We start from the raw sequence: 21,369 nt of genomic DNA on the forward strand, positions 1-21,369 counted from the left end.
AAGAAAAGTAGCTCCTTTTATTCTGTCTGTACAGCCTTGAATCAGAACTAAAGAGCTACAATTTCAAACTAAAGAACTAAGGAACTGCAACTCAAATTCATTTGGGGTTGCCTTTATTTTCAGGTTTATTTGCAATAGTCTGACACAATTGAATGGGGTGTGTTAGCAGATGTAGTAGGTTTTGTTGTAGAAATGGTGTTCTTGAGCTATTTCCTGCTTTGCTACTTGACCAGTCACCTGATACAAAAATAAATCTTATTGCACTATAATTAATGATTGACTGGCTTGGAGTCCACATGTGTTGGTGGGAATATGTGCTGGTGAGGTCCTGTTCTGGACTCAAATGTTTTAAAACCTCTGACTTTAATATGCAGAAGTGCTTGTATCTGTGGTGTTCACACTCTTAGGCTTTAGCATAACTCATTTGTTCTCCTACTGCTTAAACTTCTGCAGTTAGAGAACAATTGCCTGGACTTTCAGAAATGTTGCAAAAGACCATGAGCTGTTGATTCCCACTGTCTTGGGAAGGAGACTCAGGAGAAATCTTGGACACTGCCAATGTGCTGAATGATGCTTGGAGTGTAGGCAGCTACATCAGCAAAAACCACAAAGTGGTTTGGCTTGGAACAGCCCTTAAGGCTCATCTCATTCCACCCCCTGCCATGGGCAGGGACACCTTCCACTGTCCCAGGGTGCTCCAAGCTCTGTCCAGCCTGGCCTTGGACACTGCCAGGGATCCAGGGGCAGCCACAGCTGCTCTGTGGCTGCCAGGGCTTCGCCACCCTCACAGGAAAGAATTTCTTCCCAAAGTCTAATCTAAACTTACTCTCTGTAAGTGTAAATCCCTTTCTTTCTCTCCTCATTATGTTGTCAAATAAGTGTAACTTAGGTGTAGCTGCCAAAATTCAGCACTGCATTATTTTGGTATTTTTTATGAGGATAACAACTTAAAGGAGAAATAAATCATACACAAGTACACGTGTAGTGACTGTGTGTGGTATTCAAATACTCTTTGAGCAGAGAGAGACATAATTCTCTCTCCCAGGATCTTTCCTGGGGAAGACAGTGAGAAAGCTAGAGAAAGAAGAAGGAAAACAAGTCTTATCTCTACTTGCTGCTCCTGTTGTTTGGCACATGTGGAATGTGTTATGGAGATTGTTTACCAAGAGTGATTTGGTTATTGGACTCTGATGATGGTTATTTGGATTGATTGGCCAATTAGGTCAAAGCTGTGTTGTGACTGTCTGTAAGGGTCACAGGTTTTTCTTTAGTAGTATAGTATTAGTATGATAGTAGTAATGTAGTGTAATATAGAATGGCTTATTAAAGCATTTGTTCAGCCTTCTGAATTATGGAGTCAGAGCACGTTATTCCCTGGCTGGGGGTTGTCCTGAATCCATAACTGTGTTTCAGAAAACTTGTACTGTGTTATTGCCAAATCTGCTACGCTGACTATCAACATTTTGAAAAGAAAAATAATGTTCAGATTAGTATGAATTTTTCTGCCTAATAGGACAAAGGCCAGATATCAACTCTCAGCAAATCAGCTGTTCTAGCCCCATAGTCCACTGTGTATCATCAGAGTATAGTTGGATTTGTTTCAGAACTGGTGATCCAAACACTGCAGAGCTGGAATTCCAAAATCATGTACCTGTGCAGCAAGTACCTGTTAGTCCCTGGAAGAGAGACATTTTCCAGAGATTGCCTATTTAATGCAGACTTTGTACATCCTGTAGAGAATAGGGGGAGCTAAAAGTGTTTGTGACACAGCTGCCACAAGTAGTAATCCTGCTTGTGATTTTAGAGACTGAAATGAGTTTTTGATGCTCCAAGCACTTTAATAATGTGGTCATTTAGCTGTTCTCTTTGGTGAGGGTATTTGTCACCTTGTTTTCTATAGCACAGTTTCAGGAGTGAAGGTTGGAAGCTGTGCATGCAGATACTTTTATTTTTTTAAGGCGTGGAGGTCAGTGGTGCCCCTGATGCATATCAGTGTTGCCCAGTGCACTGTTTAAAATAGTCTAATTTTTATAGATTATTTTTCACCTCACAAACAGGCCAAACAGAAGGGAGTAAGATGTAAGAAGATCTGTACATTCACAAGTCCTAAGGTAAGGATTAATAAAAAGCACTTCAGTCTGAGTGGTGGAGGAGTTTTGGGATTCTTTTTGTTTAATAGTTTTGTTTTGTAATATCTTCATTCTGTAAAGAAAATGTTTCTTTTCTAATCTGGATGTGGAGACAGGATTCCTGGTTTACATTTCAATATCCTCCAGGTGAGAGACTTGGAAAGTATTGGCCAGTGCAGTGCCACTGGAGAGAGGAGTAGGTGTGTCAGGTATGTTCAATCCCTTCAAGTTTGCTCAGGAGGAAGCACATGGGTGCAGAGCACCCTCAACACCAAAGCTTCCTGTAAAACCTGTGCCCTGGATTCTGAGCTCTGTGACAGGGCCAGTTCTCTCAGTAGCTGTTCACAGAGAACACACAAAGTTCTCTCCCCAGAAAGACTAGGAAGATTAACAGTATACACTAATTGTAACATTTTAAACTTGGCAACTAATCTGTTGTGATTTTGAAATCACAATCATACTAATGCAGGACTAGTGTGGGGTTTCACTCTCATCAGTTTTTCATTACAAGGTGCTGTTTCTGTACCTCTGCTGCTGCACAGGAGTGTTTGTTGCTACTCTTTTAATGGAGCATAATTTTAGAAAGATGACAGAAATAAGTACCAAAATAAAGCAATGTGTTGTTCCAGTTTCCCAAAATGGAGCTACTGGCTGAGCTTAGGTTCTCCTTTGCTTGTAAAATGTAGTTGCTGTCTGAATATCTCCCCTGTGTAGGGTAATCTACACTTGATTTCAGGAAAGGGTAATCCATTACAGGGCATACCAGATTATTGAAGCTTTTCTTCTGAGCAATGTTAGAAGAAAGGAAAAAAATCTGTAGGGTTTTGCAGAGCTGGAAGAAAATAAAATTCTGAGTAAAATGACAGTTTTAAGTAATTTTAGTTAGTTATATGCTAATCTTACTGTATGCTCATCTTACTGTAAATTGGCTTTTGCTTTCCAACAAAATAATGCTGTGCCCTTATACTTAGTGTAGACAATCATGAAATAGTCTGAGATAGTAAGGTTTCCCTACCCTGTTTTTAGCTGCTGGCTGAAATTATGGGAGCACAAATCTCCCCTGGAATAAAAAAGTTGTAGGGATAACTGCTGGCAGGAGTGAAGTGTACATGTCCATTTGCTTACTACACATCCAAGAGCTGTGTGTAGTGATTTCCATAGGCTCAGCATAGATTAAGGATTTGTGTGCTCCATTACACCAGGGTTACTGCTGCTTCCACAAGTTTCCCAATTTAGGTACCCCTTAAGCTCTCCAGCACTGCTCATTAAGGCTTTATATGTTCGTGTGTTGCACGAGAAGGTCTTAAACCACTATAAACATGTATTATTAGTTAATTTTACAGAAGAATTAAACTGGCATAAGTATCCACATTGATACTTGAATTGTTTTGACTAAATTGTCTTTTTGCTTTGTTTTAAAGATTATATGGGGAATTGGGACATTGGCTGGTTTCCTGAACAGACTTTGAATGGCACCATTCATATTTTGAGCCTTTCTCAAGAGAGAATGTCCAGCAGTCTTCTGTGTGGGTGTATTTTTTATAAATATGAATATTGTGAGGAAAATGATGCTAAGTATTAGTTTTTTAAAATGGCATATATACAATTTGCCATATTAAAATTGTATATATGCCATATTATATATTATTTTGTATATATACAATATATTGCCATGTACTTGGGAAAGGCTTCTTGTCAAACATCTCTCCTAGGGATGCCCTTTCCTGGTATCTCAGATTGTATCTTCTGCTTGTAAAAATCTACTTGTGTTTCCATTCATGCTGTGAGCTGCTGTTCTGGACCTGAATAAACTCTAACTGTAAAAGAAATAACACATGGCTGCATGTACCTGTAAAGTACATGTTCCTGCACCTTCTGGCTTAGATAAGAGGAAAATTAATAAATCAGTGTTTGACAGAAACCAATGCAGACACTGTGTCTAAGAGGAGAACATATCATCAACAGATATTTAAATATGTTTTTCTGCCAGCAAATGCAGTGGAAAAGAGTCTCAAGGTGATAGATGTCAAACTGACAGCATCCAGTGCAACAGAGAGGAAAAAGGGATTGGATTATTGTGTATGGATTTGATACCATGTCAACCTTTTCACTGACAGTCAACACTGTCTTTGGTTCTGTGTAGTTGACTGTACTTCCAGAGAAAGATATAAAGTAAGGTGTTATAGGAAAGTTAAAATAATAAGACCAAAGACTGTTGGTCACAGTCAGAGGCTGCTGTTGAAGTGAGACAGCAGTAGTTTGTAGTTATTTCCGATTTTGCAACCAAGGGAAGACAAATAATTAGCACAGTGTGAAGGGTTTTTTCACCCCTATGGTTTGGAAGGACCAGAAGGAAAACACAGACAGTGTACACAGAAAATTGTATTGATTTTTTGCACTACTTTGATAGATATCTTTTTTATAATGGATCATTTTTAATGCATCATGTGAGATAGTTTTACAGGTTTAGTGCCATTTTCCTTTATCTGGAGGGGAAAAGGTAGGAATTACCTTCTCTTTAATTCTACTGTTTGTTCCTTGAGTTTTTATGGTGTAAGCAGGAGGGAAAGCTACTGACCTATGGCTTTGATAACGTTTGCTTCCAGTATCCTCTTACAATGCTCTGCTCTTTAGCCTTTTTGAACCTTTGTGGAGCCATTAACCATTTCTTTCCTCTTACATTTTTTCAATAAAAGTGTGTTGTTTTTCCCCAGGCTTTTATCTTGTTTGGTTCTGTGTGTGTGTTTTTGGTATCTTACTGCTCACAGCACCCACAGGGACTGGACATCAGAAGTGCTTGTGTCATCCCAACCCAGAGATGGGAAGGAGGGGATGCTTTGTATTGAAGTGCTCACAGCTATGAGATGTATCTAATTTAGATATTAGGAAGAAATTCTTTATTCAGAGGATGATGAGGTCCCGGAGCAGGGTGCCAGGAGAGGCTGTGGCTGCCCCATTGCCGGATGTGTCCAAGGCCAGGTTGGATGGGGCTTGGAGCAACCTGGGATAGTGAAAGGTGTCCTTGTCCACAGCAGGGGTTGGAATGAGATGATCTTTAAGGTCTCTTCTGACCCAAACTGTTCCATGATTCCATGGCATACACATTCTCCTAAATATAAGCTACTATCACTTACCTGCCCAGCAATGAGGAACTTTTGTGTCTGAATGTGCATCTGAACTTTAATAAAGTGCACAAGAAATTAATTACAGAAAATTTAGACTGTTTAAGAAGGTGATAGTATGTTCCTAAGGAAGAAAACCTGGGATTCCAGGACAAATTCTGTTACTGTGCTTCATGTGCAGTAGTGATATCCCAAGAGAAATCATCTAAATGCCTAAAAGTATTTGCCGTGTGTAGAGTGCTCTGATATCAGGTCTTTATCAGTCACTTGGGTAATTGAGACGTTTTTAGACTTTGTCCTAAAAGCATATCAAAAACCCAGCAGGAAGCATCTAATAATCTGCTATCACACTATTGCTAAACTTGTAATAGAACATTGTCAGGAATTTATCGTGCTGCCTAGCTTGTGAGTACAGAGTGCCCAGGGCACATCGTGGAGATCGAACTGCATTTAACCACATTAAAGCAATCCATCGAACTCTGTGTGTTCTGCTGGAAGGGATCATCACTGCACAATGCAGCCACAGGCTCCCAGACACTCTGCATGAGATGAGCTGGTCGCTTTCTAATGCTAAATGGAGTGTTTAATTCAAGCTCTGAAACACATCTGCAGCAGGGAGGGGTGACAAAGTCACCTAGGCTGTACAACTGTGCTTCGGATCAGGAGGTGTTTGGGTGCAGGGGGAACAGTGGTGTCCAGTCTTGTTGCCAGATCCATGTGGCAGAGATGTCAAGGTGTGCTGCTGTAAGTCCAGGATGGGGAAAGCTGCAGAATGCACTGAAATACTGGGGGAGGAGAGGGAAGCTGCCTGCCAGTTGTCTTTTGTTCTGCAGTTACTGCTACTTTTCTGAGTTGCTTTGTGCTTCTGTCAGACTTCCCTTTACAAAGCAAACATCTCAGAGGTGATTGAGTACTACTCTCAGAGTACCCCTCAAGGATGGAATTAATCTCAGACTTTTGGACTTAATTTCCTCTTACTGGGAAAAGGACTAGTAGCAAGCAGTCTTGAGGAAGCAGTTCTCATTATCTCTTCATTTGCCTTCTGCATGGATTAGTTTCACAAGGTTATGAAAAAGAATAAATTTGAGTATTTTCCATGCCTACAACAGTGGTCAGAAATATAAACACCAAATGATACGCTGCAGGTCCGGAGGATTACAGTACTCTTGAGCTGAAGGGCAGCATAAAGGAAAATTTGCTATCTATTAGAACCTTAAAAAATGCCTGCCAAAATGTTAGTTGTCAGTATCTGACTGTATCTGTACCTAGCAAAGAGCTGAATCCAAGGTGATATAACTGCTCATGCACGAGATGAAAAATGTAATTTTCAAATTTGGTAGTTCCTGTTAGAGAGCAACTACACTAGATTTAAATGAAGTGTCTTAATAATCTTTTATTGAAAGATTATATGATTATATGAAAGTCTGTAGGCAGACTTTCAGAGCACAAAGTTGCAAGAATACCTAAATGGAATGGGGAACCAGGATCTCCTGATTAATTGTTGCTTGGGTTTTTAGGACACTCTTATGTTTATTAAAAGCAATATCAAATAATATAATCTCAGGCTTTAGCCAAAGTTGGAGTTGTTTTTTAAGAAGTTTAGACTGAATATTTCACTACTGTAGAGTATTTAATGTACTCTTCATTTGAAAGAAATAGTTGCCCTCTGAGTTGCTTGTAGTTCAGAAATTTCAGTTTGCTAGTTCCTGCATTTTGTAAAGAAAAAAACAAGCAAACCCCTTTAATAATAAAATAATTATTCTAAAGAATAAAATCATTGAAGTTGCCCTCAGCCATGTTATCTTTAGTAAAATTGTAACCTTATATTCCCTATACTGAAAGTAATAGTTCAAATCTTTTTTTTTTTCTGATGTGTTTTTAGACACTTTCATAGAATTTTTCTTCATAGACAGTATGGGAATTTGCCTGTCACACTTGGCTTCGCTGCTGTGTGTTTTATACAGATACAGACAGTTTTCAGCAGTCTTCTGAAAGCAGTCCAAAAGACAATGGGAAGAGCTAAGGGAATGAAATGGAAAATGTGGCTAGAATAGCTAGCTAAATATTTCCTGAAAATTCGGTAACTGACTTAAAATCATGCAGGTCCTTGCTTCGGTTTGAATTGTAATGATTGCTTACCTGCTTCAGAATTTAAACTTAATCTTGAAAAAGCTTTTGCCTGTGCTGCAGCCATTGTTGGCAGATCTTCAGTATGAATTTTTCTAGTTGTACTTTTCACTTGTGTACTTGCTTTATTTTTATATTGCGCCTACCTGAAGAGCTCTGTTAAAAACAAATAAATCTAATAATCTACAGTTGTGGGGCAGGTACTAAGAAGAAAGGTCTTTCTCCTGATTCTGTTCTTCTATGTTAATTCCTGCTTTTTTTAAAAGTCAGTCTGATTAGAAAGCATAATGGCTGCTTACTCTTAGTACAGAACTGTAAAGTTTTGTGGCTGCTCAGAGAAGCTGTAGCTGCCCCTGGATCCCTGGAAGTGTCCAAGGGTTGGACAGGGCTTGGAGCCACCTGGATAGTAGAAGGTGTCCCTACATGTGGCAAGGGGTGGAACAAGATGAGGTTTAAAGTCTCTTCCAACCCAGAATGTTCTGTGATTCTATGGTCGTTACGAATAATGCTTTTTTTTTTTTTTTTTTTTTTTTGCTAGTGCATGCAATGCCCTTATCATTCTATGCTAACACATACTAGACTGCATTTCAATTCTGTGCTGTTTAGATGCTCATCCATCCTGTTGTCCCCATCTCCAGTTAGACGACATTTACCATAACATGATGCTGAGTTCTCTAAAGCAGGAGGGAAAGCAGTTTGCTGCGATTAGGGTCTGTAAAAGATTCTCTGCCTGCCTATAGTCATATCTATATATATACATTTTATTCTGAAATGTTTTTTCTCTTCTGCCTGTCTTACCCTCCTTTATATGGAGGGGTAAGCAAGGTAGTTCAGGTGAATACGGGACTTTGTGACACAACTACAGTCTCACACAGCCATCCTCTTGTTTTTCCCCCTAACTGAAACTTCAGCCTCCCTCTAAATACAAGTCTGTACTGCCTACTCGCTTCATTGTGGTGGGAGGGATGGGCAGGAGACAGCCCTGACTCACTGGCTCTTTACGACTGCTGAGGGTGAGACATCTGTCTCCTCTTCCCAGCAGCCCAAAGTTAAACATTGCTCTTTACACGATTACCACAAGAGATAACTTGCCTCACAAGAGAGGGGGAGGACGATTCAGAAAGAGTTGAGGAGGAGTTGAAGGCTGGCTGGAATTTTCCTGAGATTTCTTGGGCTCTTCTGTGGCAAGTAAATCCTCCCTCTTTGAGGCCTGATGGCTTACAGTAGCTGCTGGCAAGGTATCAGGAGCTACGCACCATTACGCTGAAGCACACAAGTTCTGTTGGTTTTGCAGGCACAGTTAAGAGCTCTGGCAGCCCTGATGATGCCCAATGGCTTTGCTGTCATTTTTTATTCCAATATCTAGACCTGTGGAAAGTATAAGCAGCCAGACCTACTTGCAGACCCTACAGATTTATCCCAGCCAGAAAATGTATAAAACTGAGTTCAAATTAAAACTTCTGGCAGTCTGACTGCCATGGATTTCAGTGAGCTTCAAGGGCACATATTAATCAAATTCCTGGAGCAGGCAGTAATTGCTAGAATGAAAAATGTCTGTTTGATGCAGCCTCTAAGTATACCTGTGTATCTTAGGAAATAAGACAGGAGAAGAAAGTTTACAAGGGGAAAAAAAAAAGCCAAAATGAATCTGGGTGTCTTAGAAATTGTCTTATATGATGAACATTTTACTTAACCCTCCATAATATAAATCTAAGCAGCTCCCAAGGGATGATGGCAGAAGGTGGAAGTGTGCTGGAGACTCTAGCAAGACAAGGAAGTGGTAGTTTCTATCCTGAAGTGTCCAGGAACAGAATGGTTCATTCCCCCATGCATTTGCCACTGCAAAGTAGGATTAAATTTCTCTTCGACAATAGGACGTTATTTTAGGATTTGAATTTAAAAGGAGTGTTTCTGTGATTCCCAGGTGGAGAATTACAGAAAAATGTTCACTTACCTGGAGCTGACACATTGCCTCTGCGATGGACTGGTGTCCTGCTGTTATCGGATCTCTCGGAAACACATGCTGAGCTCACCCTGAGACCCCACAGCTGAACTGTGTAAGATACCTCACTTTCAGAATTGGAGTCAGGACAATGTGTTGCCTCCTTTAATTACAGTCTGAGAATTGGTTTCAGATGTGGAAGAATGCAACAAAAAGAAATGGTGAGCATTTCTGTATCGCTCTTATACTGTTAGAATGATGATCCAAAACCAGTCTTCTTTTTATAAAAAAGCCCCAAATTAAATATGGTAGAGAAGGGCTGTCCAAAAGCATTCTCTGAAAGGCTCCTGCATGCTGCTGCCAATCTTTTAAAAGAGAAGTTAAATTTGGGACTTTCAGCATGTGATTCCAAAATACCCAGGTTAACATTTACTCATAATTTAAAACTGTTTGGATTGGCTGCTACTGCTGCTTTGGACAAAATGTTTGATTTGTTTTCCAAATGTGCAGCTACAAGGATGAGATCTCATCTTGATGGTATATCTTCCTTAAGAGTTTCAAATCATTTTAAAGCACCTGATTTATGGAATGTAGCAGCATGGGAAATGGATGGTGTTTGCTGCTGCCTTCCTGCAAGTGTCTTCTGAGAAAGCTGCTCGGGCAGGCACAGACAGTCACTCAATCCTCACTCACACCACAGACAGGTCAGTGAAGAAAGATGGAAAGGGTCTCTGTATAGAGTTCCAGCAAGGTTTGTTGTAGAGTCATGCTGAAAGAGTCCAGGGACAGAAGACAACAAAGCAGTGCAGTGTCCTGGGTTAAGTATGGCATCAGGGGCCAATCCAATGGTCTGTGTGCACAGGGGCGGTACAAGGGCAGGGCAAAGGGCAATGACCTATAGGGAAAGGAGGTAGATTAACATAGTGCTGCAGAGCACTATGGGAAAAACCTTTTCATCTCACCCTAAGCAGAGGCATTCTCAAAGCCTGTGTCAGATTCTTCCAGGGATTACCCTAGAAGTTCCCCTAATAGGCTGAAATGCCTCCAGAATGGAAGACCATGCCAATAAATGTCAAGTTCCATGCGTTTTTCAGTCTGTCAATACTGGAATGACTAAGCTTCTTTGGAGGCCTTTCAAAAAATATTTTCATTGATTTAATCTTGCTATATAACATCTTGATTGGACAGAACAGTTTTATGGGCCTGTTGGATTTTATAGGGATTGTCTGCCTTTGCAGAGTGAGCAGCATCCACAGCCATGTTTGCACCTTCAGTTGGACACTGAGGGCACATGGGCAGAGGTTCCAGCACTTGGTAGAGCTGCTGCAGTAGTGGAGATTATTGTGCATCCCCTTCTGGCTTTGCACTGACTGATTAAATCCAGTTTGGATATGGCCTTTAGTGGTCACAGCCACACTCTCTGCTGGGACACAAGTGTGCTCTGAACCTGGAGCCAGCAGATAGATCAAGTAAACCTGGGACAAGACACTAGAGGCCAGAACCTGATTTTCAACTCCTAGTGCTGTCACAAAGGTGTATGTGGCATCTCCAATGGGAGAGCTGTTGTGTGCCTCTGTTACAGGGCATGGCCAGCATGCAGAGCAGCACTTAGAAAATGTAAGTGCTTTAATGACGGTGTTTGAAACTGACTTGACCCTGTGCTGCAGTCAGGAAGCAGGGTTCTTGTCCTGCACAACTCTCTCTTCTGGCACTAGCAATGATCTGACTGACTGAACAGCTGCACACAGTCACTGAAGTTGGAAAAGACCTCCAAGATTGACCAATCCTTTGACCAATCACCACCTTGTCAACTAGAGCATTGTTACATCCCATCATTTCTTGATTGCTTCCAGGGATATTTCTTGAACACTGTACAGTGATTCCACCTCCTCCCTGAGAAGCCTGTTCCAATGTCTGACCACTCTTTCCATGAAGAAATATTATCCAATGGAAAAGAAAAATTGTACCAGATTAACAAGCTAGTCTCTGACTATGTGGTCATACAAGTGTTATTAGCAGCATAAAGAAATTACTTTGAGGACATGGCTGTAGTTAGTAGGAGCACACTGTATCTCCTTAGTGGCCACGCAGTTTGAGAACAGCATATATTACTAATGAGATTGCATCCTTCTAGTATAAGTTTCATTTATGCTTCTCCAGAGAATTGGAAAGAGAGGTTGAAAAATGAACGTACTTTGCACTATATTATTTTGCAATGGAAGTCTTCTGTTCTCTTAAGTGGGATGTTAAGTTAAAGGTCCATGCCTCAGCTTGGACTTTCAGTTAGGGAAATTAACTTCCAGGAGAGATGTCCTCAGTATCAGCCTCTTGGCTGGCCTTTGATTAATTACTGCAATAGGAGTCACTGACAAAATGGAAGAAAAGTTTGGCTTAAAAAAAAGGCATCTTTAAACTTCTTTGCTTTAGAAAACAGTTTTGCCATTGCAGGAACAAGTATGTACATATGTGTGTTCATAAAGAAAAGATTATCTGTTACTCAGACGTCTGTTTTTTTACTTCCCTTTTGCAGAAAAATCCAAGAGTCCATTGATGACTAACTAAAGTCTCTGTTCTCATGATTTATGTGATTTGCTTCTCCTGGAGCCATGGATGAATACAGCCGCTTTGTGGACTGGGACAAAATGGATGTGAGTGCCCAGAGCCAGGATACAAAAGAGCTCACCTGCACAGACTTACACGAGCTCAAGCAGCTCGCCCGGCAGGGCTATTGGGCCAAAAACCACTCTCTGAGAGCCAAAGTGTACCACAAGCTCATCAGCAATATCCCATGCCGTACAGTGACCCCGGATGCAAACGTGTACCGGGACATCGTGGTGAAGATCGTTGGAAAACGCAACAGCAGCTCCCTTCCACTGCCAGAGTTCGTGGACAACAGCCTGATCCCTACGTACTGCCTGAACGCGGAAGGCGTCGGGGCCGTCAGGAAGATCATTCTGTGCATTGCCAATCAGTTCCCAGACATCTCGTTCTGCCCGGCGCTGCCCTCGGTGATCGCGCTGCTCCTGCACTACAGCAAGGACGAGGCCGAGTGCTTCGAGCAGGTCTGTCGCATCCTGGCTTGCAATGACCCATCCAAGCGGCTCATCGACCAGACCTTCCTGGCCTTCGAGTCCTCCTGCATGACCTTTGGGGACCTGGTGAACAAGTACTGCCAGGCAGCCCACAAGCTGATGGTGGCAGTGTCCGAGGATGTGCTGGAGGTGTACTCGGACTGGCAGCGGTGGCTTTTTGGAGAGCTCCCCATGGCATACATTGCACGGATCTTTGACGTCTTCCTAGTGGAGGGGTACAAAGTTCTCTATCGTGTCGCACTGGCCCTTCTGAAATTCTTTCACAAAGTCAGAGCTGGGCAGCCCATGGAGTCTGACAGCATCCAGCAGGACATTCGAGCCTTTGTGAGGGATATCGCCAAGTCGGTGTCCCCAGAGAGGCTCCTGGAAAAAGCCTTTGCTATCCGCCTTTTCTCTCGGAAGGAGATCCAGCTCCTGCAGATGGCCAATGAGAAGGCTTTGCAGCAGAAGGGCATCACAGTTAAACAGAAAAGGTAGGGCTCAGCACAGGTAACCTGAGCAATCTCCTGGCTTTCCCCAGTGTGGGGAGCAGTCAGGCAGCCCTGGGTAACTGGTGGCGAAGCCCACTGGTGCATGCTGGTGTCTGCTGATGCACTTTGTCTGCAGGAAAACTCAGCAGCTCCAAAATCAAGTGTTGCTGGGATTGTAATGGGAAGTGTAACTGAAGTGCTATGATACAAGAAGAACGGAAGTTTCTTGTAGTTTGCTCAATTATGAATTTACACGGGTATATATTAATTACAAGTATCATATCTCAAAAGTGTGTTTCATAAGCAGTTTTCAAACTAAAAGGCATTTTAGCAAAGTTGGTGTACTGGTTTTGATTCCCCAATTTGAGATTTCCCAACCATCGCACCAATTAATGTAATGGGTCTGGCGCTGGCTAAATGCTACTGCACCCACTATAATATACTTACTTATTTCCTGCTGTGAGATAGGATTAGGAGGAAGGCAAAGAAGGCTCAAAGCTTCAGAAGGGTGTAAAGAAAGCTTTATTAATAGTAACTAAAACAAAGATTCATAAGAATCAGAATAAAACCTTTAGAACACTTCTCCCCCCCCTACAACCTTTTATTTCCCACTCTAAACGTATAGAAATAATTCAGTCAGTTTATCACTTGTAGAATAGTCTTTCTTCAGTTCACTTAGGGAGAGGAGTCCCTCTTGTCAATTTATGGAGACTTTTCCACAAGAAAACAGTTCTCTCATGGCTTTTAATTTCCACGAACAGCAGCCATGCAGAAAATCTGTGATGGTGAAATCCTTCCCATTTGTCACAGCTTTCCCCACAGCTGTGTTTATGGGCCATGTCAACTTTTGGGGTACTATTTTTAGGATGAGCTGTTAAAGAGCAAAGGTTTTCTTAATCTATCCCTGTGATCATCTTCATCTCTGGAAACAGAGGTCTTCTTTCCCTGGAGCAGAGGGTCTTCATCACTCTTCTCTCTCTCTCTGTTCAAACTTCTCAGAGGATCACAGCTACTTTGACATCTGCTAACTGTAGCTTGGAGGCCTTTGCTCATATCTAAAATTTGAACACTTCATCTCCACATACATTTTCAATGAGTCACAGGGAAAAAGAGTCTGTTGTATCAATTATATCCTTCTGCATAGCTTTACAAGAAGATTTCAGCCCTAAGATTAAGGCATCCCCTCATCCCTTCCATCTGGGACTTGTCCCTTTTCTCAATGACCTTGGTGTCTTCATGTTGTTCTTCTGTGTGTTCTCACTCTGTCCTTTTCTCTCATCCGAGGGAGAACTGAAGGTCTGCAAGTCTTATCTGTGCACGGACAGAGTTAATATCTCACCCCGGGCCTGCGGATGGTCACCCGAGCCCAGCCGGGCTCAGAGCTTGTGGCTGGAGCTGCGGCTGGGCTGAGGGGGGCGGCTCGGATCTCAGCAGCAGCACGGCCGGGGCCCGTGGCTGCCCGGGGGCTGCAGGCGAGTCCCATCGGCAGCAGGATCTTGGCTGAGCCGGCCCTGTGGACCCCAGCTCAGCCTGGGCCAGCGGCGGGGCAGGGCTTAGTGGTGGCCACATGTCAGCAGCTGCAGGCCTGGCCTGGCCTGGCCTGGCCTCCCCCTGCCTGGCAGCCGATGGGGGCCTGGCCCCGCTACAGAGCCCACCCAGCCCAGCCAGGACAGGGAGGGGCCGCTCTGGCCTTGGTACCTGCTCTCAGGCCAGAAGAGAAAAAGAGAGAATTCCCAAGATTTTTGATTTTTAACATGGGTGTTCACGGAGGCGTGTTCAGCTTTCTGGTGGTTCAACAAAGTGTCAATATTCAACATGACTCACTGGTTTTATCAGGCACAGAGGATGATCTCAGCAGCTCCAATGATAAAACCAGCACTGATAAATTACTTGGAAGAAACATACCCCAAGAAATGTGAAAATTGATTCTTAAATATTATATTATTTGTATAAAATGTCAATTTGATGCTGCCCACTACTGTGAATTCAGCAGTTTCTTTAGTGTAAGGCACTGTCACAGCTGGCTACATTGTGCCTGACTGAGGAGGTGTTTTAACATAGCAAGGAAGAAATATGTCTTTTTTTCAGGTTACTTATTTAAATAACTTTGACTGCAAGCCTCCTGGAAGTCAAGAGTGTAGTACTCACAGGTAGGAGTTGACCTGTTTTGTGACAGGTTCATGTACTACTAGAAAAAATAATTTTGAAAGAACCATGGAAGAGAAGAGTGACTATAGAGATCCAAGAAACTGTTGCATAATCACAAGCTCTTCTCAGAAATAAGGAGAGGAAGAGCTAACTCTGAAACCAGTAAATGAAATCCTGCTCTCATGTGACAGTAAAAGTCATACTAATAAAAAGCTTAGCTGAAAGGCCTCTCAATAGATATAGAAATGGTACCAATATATTAATCTGAACAAAATTAGCATCTTGCCAAGTGCAAATGTATGTGCAGGTAAGTAGTGCATGTTCTGTTTTTCCAGAGGCTTCTGACAGCAGAAAACTTCTTGAATTCTCAAGTTAAAGTGTTGGACAGTTTTATGAACTGCCCTCTGAAGAGAGGTGACTTCTAAAGTCCCCTGGATCAGTGAGTGTGGTGTCTGGTATTTGGTACTCTAGACGCACAGTCTCATTTTCTCTAAATCTCCACTGACATAGTAGGATCTTCCAGCCTGCTGCATTGCTGAGTTAGTTACAGTAGTTGCAAATAGTTACCATTCCATGGCATGGTGATACATACTCAGTACATTTCAGCCTAAAAGATCACATAAATGTTAGCCAAATCTCCTTCATGTTTCTGCATACATGTAAAGCTCCCTCGGTCTCTTCCAAGGGTTAATTTTTAAACTCACAGCTTGGTTTACAATCAGCTTCAGCATTTTCTTGTCAGTCTCAAATATTTCAGGGACTTTAGCCATTGGATTGTCACACTAGAGGCTGTTCAGACCTTTGTATTTGAAACTTGTAACAAAATATTGACTCCTCCATTGTGTCTTCCTGTTGGGAAATTCAGGAGGGTTGTAATATCCTTGAGTATATTGTTTAAATTGGAATTAGAGCTTTAAATTTAAAAAATTAATAAATAATTTAAACCAGAGAAAAAGAAAACATGCATCAACCAGCCACAGATGCTCCAAAAGCTCCTGCTGTGTTAAATGTTACAGAGAAATTCTCACAACAGTGATGCTTTCAAGGCAAAATTAAGTAATATATCCAGATAAAGCCAGTAGTTGCTGCTATGCCAGGCAGAGTTGCCACTGAAAAATACTCATCCTCTCTTGGCTACCTTTGTAAACCCCGTTAAATTTCTCAGTGTCCCCAGGCACAGTGCTGCTGGGAGTTTGACTTGGCTCAGTTTGGGTCCTGGTGTGGGCAGATGGAAGTGCAGGAGAAGTGAGCTGTGGGGGGTGCCAGTACTCTTCTCCAGCTATGTTTGGCCTGTGCAAGAAGATTATTTATTTTCCCATCACATAACAAAACAGGGAGAAAATAGAAATAGAAATGTTTTAACCTGATTATTTTTTAGTGCTTGGTGACTCAAATCAAACCTTGCTTTGTTTCTCTTCAGGCTCCTTTCACTCACTTTGTCATGGATGTAGAAAGTCACTGATCTTTTCTATCTTTTTTGTCTTTCTCTTTGTATGTTCTCCTTCTGTTCATTCCATCTCCACTGCACCACTCCTGCTTGCAGTCTTGCACCTCCCAAAAGGTAGGTTAAAACACTGGAGTCTCTGCACTTTGCTCATTCCTGCTGTCTTTGGCTTGTTGTTTTTCCAGGGCGGTCAGTATTGCTGGCAATGGGCAGGAGAAGCAGGCCAGCAATCAGAGCACCCAATTGCTGTGCCACATCTCCAGAATACCCTCCTGAAAAGTTAGTTCATAGCACCTGCAACGAGAGAAGGGGTAGTGGGCAAGGGCACAGAACTTCAGACAGCAATACACCTGTGTTTTCCACAGTGGGAAAGAGTACTGTACATGGAGAAAGTATATGCTGGGGTTATGGTTATGGCTATAAAAGGCCTTTATAATAATGGTCCTTTCTACTCTGAAAGAAAAAGTGTACTTTTTTTAAACATCTCAAATAACAGCTCAGAAGAGGTCCAAACCTGGTATATGCTGTTGTATTAGATGCAAAACAGAGTCAGCTTTTTAACTTCTTTGGAAGCTTTCTGCAGTTAATTAGAAAAATTTTGGACTGACCCCAACTTGGCACACTCCTAGAAGTGACCTGTCTCTATTCATAGTAGTTTATATTTGCTTTTAAGTAGGTAGAGTTTTTTTAGAGTCGAGAAGACAAGACTCTTTTTCTGTGTCAAGGAGGTCAGAGTTACTCAGCCGTAGAGCATTAATGGTTAATGAAGTCATTTATCAAGTCTTGGTCTGAAAAGTAAATCTTAAAGAACAAAACCCAGTGAGTGGATTATGATATCTGATAAGCAGAGAACTTGGAAAGAGAAAGGCTGCCCTGTGAGTATTAAATACCAGAGATGTTTGGGTTTAAATTCATGCCTTTGAGAGTCCTCTGGCCTTGCTGCAGGTGCCCTGAGTTAACTTTAGTGAGTGATGCACACTAACATTTGTACTAATTTATAAAATCAAAGCTGGAGTGAACTTCCTCATGTTTTCATGTTTGAAAGAACACCTTAAGAGACTTAGCAAAGCATATTTTTTACCATAACTTCTGTGTTGAGGATTTTACCTCTGATAAATCAAAAAGCTGTTAATCCCAGTCAAGCGAATCTTCAGCATCTGAGTATTGTTCTTGCAGTTAGGTTGTTCTGAAAGCAGCAGAAAGCTTTGATTTATGCTAGGAGGCAGTTTGGGTTTGAGGGGACTTAGGGAGAGCAGGGTGTCTGTTGATGCTGCTCTGGACGCAGGATTAGGTTTCAGTTTTATATATCACAAGTTACTTATATTGCTATTTATGACTGAAAAAAAAATCTCCTTTTACCACACAATTATGCCCTCACTGAAATTATAATGGATTTTAAAGATAATGCATCTCCTCTAAGACTTGACCCAAGCCAGAGTAGAGAAGGAAGATGCAATTTGGTGAGTAATCTTTGGAGTTGGGTATTTGTTGTTTTTTGAATAATACAGGGCACATCCACATCCCCTTTGACATGTGCTGCTGCATGTCCTCAACCTTGGCTTTAGCTTTGGGAGCTTTGAGGTCTCTGAAGCACATAATATTAATTATACAGCTGGAAAAGTAACATTCCTATGAAATTAGCAAATGCTGCTTATTAAACAGTAATTGTGCTGGTTTTCAAATCTAATTCCTTGGAATAATAGCAGTTGAACAAGTTTTTCCAACATCAGCAATCAAGAGAAGGTTATCATGCAAGTCCCAGTAACTGAGGAAAACACTAATGCAGGGTAAAACATTCTGAATTTGTTCAGTTCTCATGGTAGACTTTAATGCTATCCAAATTTACTGTTGGCTCAAGCTTCTCTCAGTGTTTTCAGAGATAACCCCAAAAAGGGTGGAGTGGTGAAGGCTGAACTGAATTTTCCTCAATGAATAAAACCAAAACATTTGGGGTTTTTTTTAGCCCACTTGTTCTGTTCGTTTTCACTCATTTACTACTTGGAAAAGCACCTGCCAAACTGAAGGAGATGATTTTCAGTATCATTAGATAAATACTGTTAACAGTAAGAGAATTAATACAGGTTAGATACTTGTAACTAGTTGCAATCTGGAAGCCCCCAGAAAAGGTATATTTTTGCTCAGCACTATGCAGTTTGGTTGGATAGGTGCAAGCTGTATGTGGACACTTCTCAACACAGGGTCAGGTTTCAGTCTCAACCATCCACAGCTGTGATTTGTTACTGGGAAGTAACACGTCATTTTGTTTCACATTCTTTGGCCATGTTCTTTGGTTTAACTAGATGGTGCCATTGAATATAATATTAATTGCCATGATATTCAAAAGGCAGGAACTGTGTGCCTGGTAAATCAGAAAGATATGTTTGAAAAGGTGATACTCTATCTACATGAAAGAGTTGTGGGAGGGCACAGGGTGGTGAAAGAGATGTGTTCAGAATGCTGCTGAACAGGCTTTGAGAGGGGTTTGGGTAGGAAAGTCTTTAAATTAGCCGTTTATAGTAGCTAGGAGAAGGAAAAAGGACAAAAGCAAAGACACCCTGCGTGTGAGAGCCTTTTAGAGAAAAGAATTGAAGTTTAGTTGCCCAAACAGCTCACAGAAATGTGAAAAATGTACAGACCAGGTATACAAATAATTATAAGGCTTGCTTGAGGTGTAAATTTAAACCTGTTTTGATATTTGTTATTAAGTCTTAGCCTATTTATCACCATTGCTTTTCTGCTGGAAATTCATTCTAATAAACAGTTGACTGCTCTGAATATTTTTTAATTCCTTAAATGTGGAGGGAGGAAAAATCTTAATTTCTGCTGAGCTGAAACCAAGCCTGTCTCTCAGCTCTGTTCCATAGTGACATCAGGTTTAGCTGCAGACCTGCCAGAACACAGAGGATGAGACCTAAAGTAAGATTCTGAACATGAGGGTTCAAGGCTTGGCCCCTACTTTGTTTCAGTGGATCTCTCCTTTGGCTCGGATTGATGTGTTTAAAAGTACAAATAATGTCCCCAGTCAGTGATACTGTGAGTTTTAAAACCCATAAATAGTTACAGCTTGCTTAATAGCTGCCCACAGAAGTTCCTTGCATTAAATAATGCAGGGTAGCAATGCAAAGACTGATTTCATTCATTGGGCTAAAATAAGTAGTAATTTTAGTAATTTTTTAAGTGACCTGAATAGTCACTTCATTCAAAATGCTGACACCAAGGTGCCTACAGTGAATTCCAGAAAGCAGTTCCCAGTGTCTCCAAGCAAGCCCTGCTCTACATTACAAATGCTGCTGATTTTTTGGTACTACGAGCATGAAAAGTTAAAAGTATATATTTTGTGTGTTTTAGGGAGTGAGGTAAGGTATCCAGATCCATGCAGATGTACAGTACTGAGAGGCCCTTCATGGTCATGAAACTGAAAGAAATGTGTAATTGTCAAAAAAACCCCATCAGAAATAGGCAAATACTTGCACCCAGATCCTTGCATGCAGAGCAAAGTCATAAAGCTTTATTTAACACCTGGCTGCCCAGTAATTCAGTGACTTGTGTAAATTCTGTGTCCTTGGCTGTCTCCATTGCATTTTAAGCATTTAACATAGACCATGGAAGCAAATAACATTTAATTCCCAGGCTCTGGGTTTGTGTGCTTGTTTAATCTGAGAAATGAAGGCTGGTTAAGATGGTGATGATGGTTACCTTCAAATGTTTAAAAGCCACTAATCAATCCTTCTAACTGTATCAGACCCTTCTGGGGGGTACAGGGATTTCCTTCCCAGTGTCAGTGTCTAGTATTCCTTAGTGTTCTCAGGCTCCATCTGTAACCATGATCCCAGGAACATTTTTGTTCCATAATGAAGTGGAAGTCATTGATAATTACACGTTTCCAAGAGGTGGAACTTCTCAAAAGCTTCAAATATTTGCCTTGGATTAAAATTGCTTGCCCTGTAATACTGATTCCTCTAAAGTTTCTGAAGGGTTTAGGAATTCTCCAATTGCACGATATGGGCAGGACTTTAGAGGTAGAAAAAATACTACCCCTTCCTCTCAGATCCTGTCTGTTTGTTTAGGTATTCTGTTCTCTGTGCTTAAACACAAGTGCCAGCGAGACTGTTACAAACAACAAATACAAGGCCACGGTAATTTTTAGTAGCTCAGTGTTGTGTCCTCTGTGTGTAAAGGTGCAGAACACAGCTGCCATACAGAGGAATAGAAAATACAGTCAAGACAGAACTCTTCCTCTGAGGATTTTGTTAAATTGCAGTAGTTTATTACCTTCACCAGGTCATGGCCACCTAATCCCGTGGACTCAAGCTTTGACCAATAATTTATATGCTGGAGTCTGCTAGTGTTCAGCTGGCTTCTTATGTTTCAGTTCAGTAACCTGAAACTTGTTAAATTATTGCTTCTCAGTGTTTTGTGTTGTATTTCTCAGGCAGAATGTGCACTTGGCAGTTCATGCTGAGAACTTCAAATCAGAAATTGTGAGTGTGAAGGAGATGCGGGATATCTGGTCATGGATCCCAGAGCGATTTGCACTGTGCCAGCCTCTTCTGCTTTTCACCACCTTGGAACATGGCTGTAGTTTGAGCAGGTAAGGAGAACCTTCCTCTCTCTTCTCTACTGTAGGGCAGAAAGGAGCAGCTGATGAAGTATTTGCTGGATTGATAAAAAGGCCGTGCTTAGTCAGGACTTGATTGGAAGAATATCGTTAACAATGGAATATAAATGTGACAAATTCCTGTTGCCTACAGCATTTGAGTGGGATATTTCCTATGCCAGAGTATTTAACTGTTCAAGATCAATTGAAAAGATCAAACTTAGATCAGTTCACAGATTCTGCAGGTCTGAGTCTGGTTCCTTAAGTGTTTGGATGGTTTAACTCAGTGGCTGCTCTG

General features: G+C 41.5%; 1 protein-coding gene across 9 annotated transcripts in view; it reads left to right on the forward strand.

The window, feature by feature from the left end:
- TBC1D24 (TBC1 domain family member 24) overlaps positions 1-21,369 on the forward strand; it is a 34,583-nt gene that overhangs the window by 2,193 nt on the left and 11,021 nt on the right. For 5 of the 9 annotated variants that reach the window (XM_039732294.1, XM_039732286.1, XM_039732292.1 and 2 more), the window contains exons 2-5: positions 9,303-9,541; positions 11,851-12,885; positions 16,574-16,591; positions 20,907-21,065. In XM_039732294.1, the coding sequence (XP_039588228.1) occupies positions 11,927-12,885; positions 16,574-16,591; positions 20,907-21,065 (1,136 nt within the window). In that variant the 5' untranslated portion in view covers positions 9,303-9,541; positions 11,851-11,926. Of the gene's footprint in view, positions 1-2,057; positions 2,112-3,560; positions 3,656-9,302; positions 9,542-11,850; positions 12,886-16,573; positions 16,592-20,906; positions 21,066-21,369 lie in introns of those variants that run through there. The other 4 variants (XM_039732288.1, XM_039732290.1, XM_039732295.1 and 1 more) reach the window with 4 other exon arrangements.

This window comes from Passer montanus, unplaced genomic scaffold (assembly GCF_014805655.1).
Source record: "Passer montanus isolate IOZ18808 unplaced genomic scaffold, ASM1480565v1 scaffold8, whole genome shotgun sequence".
Taxonomy (NCBI): Eukaryota; Metazoa; Chordata; class Aves; order Passeriformes; family Passeridae; genus Passer; species Passer montanus.